The sequence below is a fragment of the Diorhabda sublineata genome, chromosome 10 (assembly GCF_026230105.1).
Source record: "Diorhabda sublineata isolate icDioSubl1.1 chromosome 10, icDioSubl1.1, whole genome shotgun sequence".
In the NCBI taxonomy this organism is placed as follows: Eukaryota; Metazoa; Arthropoda; class Insecta; order Coleoptera; family Chrysomelidae; genus Diorhabda; species Diorhabda sublineata.
Window position 1 is genome coordinate 13,691,510 of NC_079483.1, and position 9,827 is coordinate 13,701,336.

The window sequence follows — 9,827 nt, forward strand, 5'->3', positions numbered from 1 at the left end:
CTTCAAATTATTGCAGAATGCGGGAAAAGATTATATCGATTTGATTTCAATTGGCAAGTGATGGTGCATTCTTTTGGATTGTAAAATATTGAGCCCTTAACTAATTCGTAACGTGGAGTAGGTAGGTAAAGGTAGTGCTCCGCGTTCCTAAGTGGATAGCCGTGCAACGACCTTTCTTAAATTGGAGAAGCGTGTCTACGGATTAGGCAAACGGATTCAAAGATGACTAGGAAAGGAAGAGTCACAATTTCTAATCTTTTAAAGAAGTCCCTGCAGTGAGCCCTGCTGTTTAGTCCGAGTAAATATCTAAAAGCTCTCTTTTGTAGTTTGAAGATTCGCTCATGAATTGCACCACACGTACCTCTGAAGGGGAGGGCATATCGGATATGCGACTAAATAAGGGCATAATAGACTATTAAGGAGATGGATTAGTTAAGTTCTTTGGAAACTGATCTCAGCGCAAAACAGGAGGAACTTAATTTTTTAGATAAGGCGGCAATATGTAAGTCCCATTTCAAGGAATTGTCCACAACATGCCATAAGAATTTTACAGATTCAACGACGTCGTGAATGGTGGGGTGATTTAATAAAAAATGTTATAATGTATTTTTATATAATACAACTTTGCTTTTAGAAACGGCGAGGTATTAGAATCGCACTAATGTCGTCTGAAACTAGACATATTTTACCTCTAATGTCTAGATAGACGATGTCGTTTATAAATAGAATTAACAAAATAGGGACTAGTACTTACCGTGGAGAACTCCACATTCTATTGGCTTGCAAGAAGACATCGTTGTATCAACCCTTATAAGCTGACTTCTGTTGGTAATGTATGACTTGAACCATACAGAGGTGTTTCTCTGAAACCGTACTACTTCAAATTGTTGTTTAAAATATTATGATTAACATAATCGAATGAAAAATTATATGTAGGGTGTCAATTCGAAAACGTGCCACTCTCTATATTTCGCTCCCTATATTGTTTAATCTCCTACTCAAATCTCGAGGCAGCCAGTCACATTAATTTGATTTTCTGAACTAGCTGTTATTATAGGGTCTATTATTTCTTGAAGTAAATTTAAGTGGAGCTCGTCAGCTAGATTTGCTTGAATGAATGGAAGTCCAAGAAAATTCCTACGAAAACTAACTCAAACTTTTACTTCCTTCAGATACTTCCTTCAGGTACCTTTCTCAAAAAATTGCAGTTTTTCGTTGTTCTAGTAATCATTTTGCTTATTAACATGCTCACTCAGTTGTTAGTAACTGAGATATTGATCCAAGTATTTTAAATGATAAAAGTCGTCATCGTTTCACAAACTCAATACCTTTGTCTCAAATATGTCAATAAAAAGAATATACATTGTGCATTTTACACAGATGAAATTTATTACTGTACTGCTTTTCTTATCTTTTTTGTGTAGTTCTACTTCAAAGATCTCGTAAACTGAATTACAATGCATAGTACTAAAAGTTGTTTTCATCTCTGTTATTCAAGTACTCAAATGTTTGCACATAGTTATTCAACAACCTGAAGCCATTCAACGCTTTTTTGGATATTGAGGGCTTCTAATCTTCAGCTCAATCTAAAGGTTGCAGGTGAAACTCTTCAAACTAACAAATTTTGCATTAAAGATTTGATACTAATAATTTCAAATATTTTCATTAAAATAATTTCAGTCATTCCAATTCTCTTGATGATTTCATTTCGATGAGGTGTACATCTATTTATTCTTCCTAAATTTGGTGCTAATTTTTGCATCTATCAATCCTTCCATTGCTCTTATTAAATTATATATTTGTTAACTTCTATTATTCATACTATGCTTCTATTTAAGCTGGTTATTTCCATTTTTTCTGTATTTCCTCTTTATTCAAGCCCTCGAATTTCTCAGTCTGCTTTTCATATCAATGAATGACAGTCTTCGATACGATGGAAAGAGTTTTTATTCTACCAAGTTTCTGGAACATTGTTTTATTATATTTGATTGATATGATCACATATTATATGCTTTCGTAAGACACCTGGTACACACCATGTATGTATAAAAATTCCTCCATGAAGGTTTAAAATTCATCGGTTGCCCCTGAAATTGGCAATAATTTTAATTTAAGAGTAGTTATAGTTTATTCCCCATAAACCGATCAAACAGCGCCAGGAATTGTCATTTAGTCCTTGTTTTTGATCAACGTTGAGCAACCATCACCCTCGTTCCAGGCATAGCTTTTTCATAGACAAATGTTTATGCAAAATAGTTAATAAACTACCTCCTATTCTCAAATCTGTCGCTATCTCACACAACTTCGGTTTCCTATCTTCTGAAATAACCATGGGATTCGGGCGGCAAGAGCGTTTGGATTTTCGACTACATTTTAAGTAAACCTAACTATTTAACTATTGTTGCCGACACATGTAACGTCAGGGGCTATACCATGTTGCGAAATATTGGCACGTAGCCGTTGAAGCTAGTTGCAGTTATTTGAAATACATATTTTAATTATTTTCAGAGATATACCACACTGGTTAACATTATTATGTATGGATATGTATTTTAAACTGAAATAATATTTTTCAAAAAGGTGTCCATTGATTTCTATGTTCAAGTTAAACATAGTAATTATATTTAGATATATGGGGCTAATAATTCTGAATATATCATTTGATTGCCCGCCAAATTTAAATACGATGATTTTCTGTTTTTGTTCTAGGTATCTCTTCCTAATCATCTTATTAATGGCCATCGCCCGCTTGTACCATCATCAAATGGAGATTTAAACAACAATATGGGATCTGGTCAACCCCCACCCAGCTCAATAGCAAATCAAAATTTTCAAAATGTTGGCCATTTAAAAAGCGGATCGCTCTCATTAGGAGCTGCTAGCTGAAGAAAGTATTAGTTACTGTGATTTAACTTTTTAATTTGTTGTTACTTTGTTTAAAAAAGAATTGGATGAACAGATATCAAGTCTCTCGAATAATAATGTGAAAATAAATCTATCGAAATGGTTTTCCTTCTTTTCATGTAGAAAATATTGTAGCCACAGCAAGAATTTAATAAAAAATAATACAACAAGAACCAAAATGACGGAAGCACAGATACTTCTGAAAATCAAATTTATAAGCAAGCTTCAGTCTTTGCAATGGGACTCCCATTCCTTCCTTTTTAGCAGATTTATTTACAGGCAGTTCCGGAAATAAATTCTTGGGGATTGGGATCAATTGGTCGTAAGTAAATTGGTCGAATTTTTAGAAGAAAGAATATATCAACCTGGCATATAAAATAAGACGATGCCAGATTGAATTAATTTTGAGAGAAATGAAGTATCCCTTAAAAAATAGGTGTAAAGTATATTGGCAGAACTAAGAGTAGAAAATGCTCATCCAATTCTTCCGTATTTGTCATAGACTGTATATAGTAAAATAGGTTGTAAATTAATGCTCAAAATGTATACCACTATTAAAAGATGTGCAATATCATGTGTTAGAGTTTTCAGACATTCCACTATTGATAACTAGTTCCTTCAATAAAAACATTCAATAAATCAGTGAATGCACCAATTTCGCTTTGTATATTGTCCAACAGTCTCTAGAAACTCGCTTTTTTTGTATACAAGATTTGATTGATTATTCTTGCCATAACACTGAAAATTCATATCTCAAATGAAAATCACTTTATCTATTGAAATAGTATTTCAAACAGGAAAATCAATGTATGGAATAACTTTAAGAAAATGTTTTCATCAATATACTAATACAATACTGAGTTTCATAGTTCGTTTCAAGATTTTTCGTCTTGACTAAATGCGAATCGACAATAATCTCTGAAATCCGTGAATTGTAAACAATAGAGTCGTATTGTAAAGTAAATATTCCAACATAAAATTATTGAATTGTATCCCATCCATCTCATATTTATTTAATTTTTACTTAAATTAATCTACGTTGATAACCAAGTAGTTCACAGCAACATTTCTAATTAGGTAAGAATCTTCATTTCTTTCAATGGAAATATTTACTGACGCATTTCTCACCAATTCTGCAACGTTTGCAGTTAACCCACGTGGATTTTACAGAGTATGGACGCAGTCACAATCACAAAGTATCATTCGTAATATCACAAAAGTATCTACTATTTTCAATATCAAACGTTGCTAATATCATTACAAGATAAGCAAAATTGTAGCTTTCCGCAAAATTCATGTCATTACTCCACAAGTATACTTACTTGAATTTATTTTTTATAATCTTTTCTGTTTGGTTTTCTATTAAGTGTGTTGATGTGCGTTTCCGAAATATTCGTAAGAATTGAAACTAATTTTCAGAAAATTAAGCCTTGTTATTCTAATGGTAGCTCAAACTTGAATCTTCAATGCATTTAGAATCCATCTTTCTTTTATTCCATCTACACATCTTGATAAGTTTTTTTCTTTTTTATAATTATTCTGTTCGACATTCTTTAAACAAATATATTTCGAATATCATGCGTGTAAACCCATGTCCAATAAAGATGGGAAAAATTTTCAATTCTATACTTTTTCATGTCTATTAAGTATATCCTTGAACTGTGCGCCTATTAACTTTAATTATTCTCAAAGTGTTAAAACTAGATCTGTGAGAGAATCATGGATGAACTCATCATCATGAACTTTTGCTCTTGGTATAACATATATAACATTCTTTTCAAATTCTTCTACACCTTTCTCATTTCATTTTTGCATCTTTTATTGTATTTTATATCGATTAATCACCTAATTATACCGGGTTTGGTAAAAATAGGCGGAACATCGAATTTGAGGCTTAATGAGGACTTTTATCAAAATTGTCCCAAACAATTTTTTTTATAGATTATCTCTTTCAGATATATTTTTAAGATATGATGTCATCTGGTAACAATTTACATACATTACCCTGTATTTGTAATTTTTTTGAGTAAATATGATATTGCTGAGTTATAAGCTAGAGTTATAAAAGGCTTAGTGGGTTTCTGATTTATGGATTACGATTTAACAATAACAAATTCAATGATAAGGTGAAATCTTCATTTAATACTGAATAAACAAAAATTCAAAATTCATATTTTCTATTTATAATAGTTGTTTGAAGGGACGTTTGTAATTTTGAATCATTTCAGGTGTTATAACCTCTTTTTACCAATCTCTGCGGAAATACAATGTTCAGGTATTGTCCAACCCTAGCAGCATAATGAGGTGGCGTACCATCGGGTTAGATTTTGTACTGATCTCGTAAGAGTTGTAAATATCTATCACCATTTTATTGTGTCCCTCATGAAAAAGGATCCAATTATTATTCCTCTATTTTACACCAAACGTGTATATTATATATAACGATCTTCCATCCAATGCTGATATTATCGGTTCAATAGCGGTAATTATGTTGATTTCCAAAGACGTTATCCATAAATGTATTGTTCGCATCAAATTGATTCATAATTGCTTCGTAAAACTTCAATCGCTTCACAGGATCATCTTCATTCAATACTTGGTATAATTGCACATTAAGTATCCTTCAAGTAACCTTTTTACAGATCTTTCACTACGATCCATATTTGATATAAGTTTTTATATTGAATCTTTAAGCTTTTGCTGCAGACTTTGAATTGCATAGGGCTCATTATATTGATTTGTAACTGTTCTTATTCATCCACAACTGTAAGTATATTTCACATTGCACATTTTCATTAAATTTCCTCAAGTTTCAACACAATGTAGATTTCGAAATACGTGAAATTCTGTCAGGATATGTATCATTAAACAAATCGGCGACTTCTTCCACGATTTCTCTATCTTCATAGCCAAAAATCAACAATAAAAGTAAATCTTCCATCTTCACTTAGTTACTTAGTTTCGATATCATTAATAGTGTAATCATTTCAGATATCATGTAAATTGTGGTAAATAAAACAAACTGTAGTTTCAAATTCAATTTTGTTATTCGAACGTACGTTTTTACAAGGATAAATTCGGAATAAATGTAATTTGACACAAACTTTAAAATTGATAAATATTTTAGTGTGCCTGCGATAATTACTTAAGAGATTAATATTAGACTAGCAGTTGACTTGATGTTCAACCATAATACGTAAGTCGCACTAAACCTGATGTCAGTAAATTTAGCATCATATCTACTGAAAAAAGTATAAATATAGGATGATGCATTTAAAATATTAACTGTTGACGTCACATCTGGAAAATGAGACACAGCAGAAAATCTGCGAACACAATGAGATAGTATACAAACTATACAAAAAAATGTATTTGAGACACTTTTTTATAACTAGGCAGCAAATTCGAAGCTCCAACCATTTTTCCCGACCTCGTATACTGAAATTATTGTTTGAAATTAATAGTTTCTAGGTAAAAATAATTATTTTCATATTATATTTTATGATAAGTATTCTAGTAGTACTTATACTTCGCTTTACTATTTATTTTGGATTACCAACCACTTCCTCAGGGATTATTACAGGTAACTAATGTTTATTGCAAATAAAAAGAAATATCTTGGAACGAATTATACTTATATATCGAGTTGAAATTATAAAACGGAACGGCATCCTATTTTCGAAACGATCCTATGAAATTTTATTTTGAATGGAGCAGAAAATAAAATTTTTTGTTACTATTTTCTATAGAAATAACTTGATTGATTAATGACATTAAAATTTATATGTTGATGTAGGTACGGACTATTTTAAAAAATATTTTTATCAGCATTGAAAAAATAATTTCACAAATTGGTCAAGTTATATATCATTTCAGAAAACAGGATGTTAGTATTAAATTTTATTTTTAAAATACCTATATTAAATCCTCACAAAAAAATGATTTATTCAAAATCATAGATACTGTTTAAACTGAAGCCAGAATATACAGTTTGATAATTGCATGATTTTCTTGGTACCAATAAAAATAATTCATTCCAATTTCCCAATAACCAAAGAATAACTATTAAATTAATGATATTCTCAATGAAAATGACAATTTTGTTTAATACTTATATCGATTTAAAATTCACATATAACTAATTTATTGACATGACATAGTAATGTAAATTCAGTATATGAAATATTCTTGTACCAATATTTACCTTTGATTAATGTACCAAAGAGGACAAAATAGTTATTCACACAGCCGTGATTAAATGTCAGTGTGTAGTTTTTATTAAGATTGTATTTCCACGAGAATTATGTAAAAATTTAGAACTATTCCACAATTCAAATTGCCTTTCAAAATATTAGATGATGAAGAGAGATGAATGGAGGCAATCCAGATATATAAGTAGGAAATTAAAACGTATTACTATAAACTTAGATAATCCAGAGTTCCAACGCATACGTTATCTTTTCTTCTTTGGGAGTTATGGCTGGAAAGGAAAATATTGGTGGTGGCTAATCATTTACGATCTTTGTTCTTCCATTAACAATCGGTGAGCTTAGGAAGGGGCCTCTTCTAATATTCCGTATTGTTCACCATCGCAAGATTTTTACATAAGTGCAATGGAATCCTCGGTATCAGTTATCGCTGTTTCGATATTGGATTTTGCCCTTTAATTGCTAATACCTGTAAATTCATGTGAATTAAGGACATTTTATTTATATTTCTTTGATCTCTTCTGATAATAAATTTGGTTAAAGCAATATCGTAAATGGGATATTACTTTTGAGTATAAGCTGTAGAGGCCTTTATAGAATACTATTTTCTTGTTATTCTGTTAACGTGGTGCAACAGATAACTGTCAGTGGATATATCTTGGCGAAGGCGACGACCGACCTCTAGTATGCTTGAAGATAACTGCCAATAGTGTCATCACTTGGCAATCAGAGGATCTTTCCTCCTTATTCGGATGGTATATTCCTGCATAATACCTTACACACATACACACAATTGATTGAGTATGGAGACAACTCCAATAAAGCTCAGTTCTGTGTGAGGTTAAGCGCTGCCAGTTGAGGTTATTTGAATTTTTCTACAACCAATTTACAGCATCTTTACAACCTATTGGTTGCTAATTCCTTTTAAACGCGCTAGACCAACTTTACATATTATTATCAATTGTGGGATTATACGATGGTGACTACTTAAGTTTATAGATACACAAATAAAAACAAATATTTATAACTGGATATGGCTATATTATATTTCAAAATATTTTCCTTTAGATCAATACACTTTTGCACGCGTTAGAACCAATTGTCGAAGCATTTTTTCCATTCGGATTGATGTAACTTCAAAACATGTGCTTTAAACGCATCAACTGTGTATAGAAAAACGTTGACCTAGCATTTTATTTTTGATCTACGGAGAAATAATTGGGTGCCAAACAATTCAACGTCTTGATTGCTTGAAAACATTTTTGTTTGAACTGATGTGTAAGAGCTCGCATTGTCCTAGTGAAGAATTTCTTTGCACAAATCGACATGGCTTTTTTTGAACAATTGTCAAATTATGCAGTGTCCAACGCGAACAAACTTTTAGTCAATTGTTTATGAAATTATCAATGTATGCGAGCGGAACTACTGCCCAAGTATGCCTAAAAATCACAGTTTACGCATAGCATCGATGTTTTGTGGCACAACAGTTGATTTTGGGTGACCTGATACATCCTGCTGTTGGATCAATCCACGTCGAATGTCATTGAAAATCATCGCACGAAAATGTATAATTTAATTTTTTGACAAAGATGAATGTTTCTGCAGTATCTGTAAACAACTAAAATAGACAATAAGACAACAAGATATTCCCATTCACAAAACGTAAGTAGCAATCCACATATCTTGAATTTTTTCTGTACTCTAACTACAAATTAAGTGTTTTTTGCTTCTAATTATGATTCTACTGTTTACGTATCACAAAACATCGAAATTCTCTTATTTTAGAAACATGTGTATTGTTCAATTTCAGATTTTAAATGAATGTATTCAAGTTATAATGAATCTAAGATATTTATACTTATCTTTCGGGATTTTTTTTAAATTTAGTTACTCCAGTTTTTTTCAAAATTAATAAGAATCCCATCTTTATGACTAAATTTGTTTAATACTTGGAACCTCGAAATTATATTTTTATATGCTGACTAATATAACAATCAATATACAAACAAAACCTACTTATTATGAAAATTATACACTGACAACCACTGTAATTGCAATTGATTGGTTAATAAAAGAATAATGGAAGAATCGGTAGATGAGTTGAGTGAAAATCTGACTCCGCTCGTAATTATAAATATCCATATGTATTTTCTTATATATTACTTAAAAATTGTCTTAGTTATTAAAAGTAGATAAAACTGCCTATTTTGTTCATTATAAGTTATTGAACTATTTTACATTACTGTTTATTGTATTTCAAAAAAGTGCCAATATATTTTTATTTTCATTTGCAGTACAAAATTAAAAATGTACACAATATTATACCAAATGAATTACCAAAGGTAATGATAAATAAATTATATCCAAAGATACAAGTGTCTTCCTATCCATTACCAATAATCATTAGGGGAACGTGGGTGAAAGTGAATAATCTCCAATAAGGTATCTAGATAATCAGGATGGACGGTTACTAAGTGATACCCACTACGTCCTAAACCTACAGAATTGTAAGATGAACTAAAAATAATGGGTATGAGTTGGAATAAATGTGATAGTTTAATCCTAGTCGCGATTTTTTACATATAATAATAATGTGTACTGGGTATGCCAATTTAGAGCGATGGTTAAAACGCTAATTTTAGAGAAAGAGAAAATTGCTTTATTGTCAAAAAATTGTTACAATTTGTAGACAAAACCTTGTAAACACTAAAAAAC

General features: G+C 30.9%; 1 protein-coding gene across 2 annotated transcripts in view; it reads left to right on the plus strand.

The window, feature by feature from the left end:
- The window catches only part of LOC130449350 (LIM domain only protein 3-like), a 150,856-nt gene extending 141,374 nt beyond the window's left edge, over nucleotides 1-9,482 (plus strand). For both annotated transcript variants that reach the window (XM_056787119.1, XM_056787120.1), the window contains one exon: nucleotides 2,710-9,482. In XM_056787119.1, the coding sequence (XP_056643097.1) occupies nucleotides 2,710-2,886 (177 nt within the window). In that variant the 3' untranslated portion in view covers nucleotides 2,887-9,482. The remainder of the gene's footprint in view (nucleotides 1-2,709) is intronic.
- The last annotated feature ends 345 nt before the right edge of the window (nucleotides 9,483-9,827 follow it).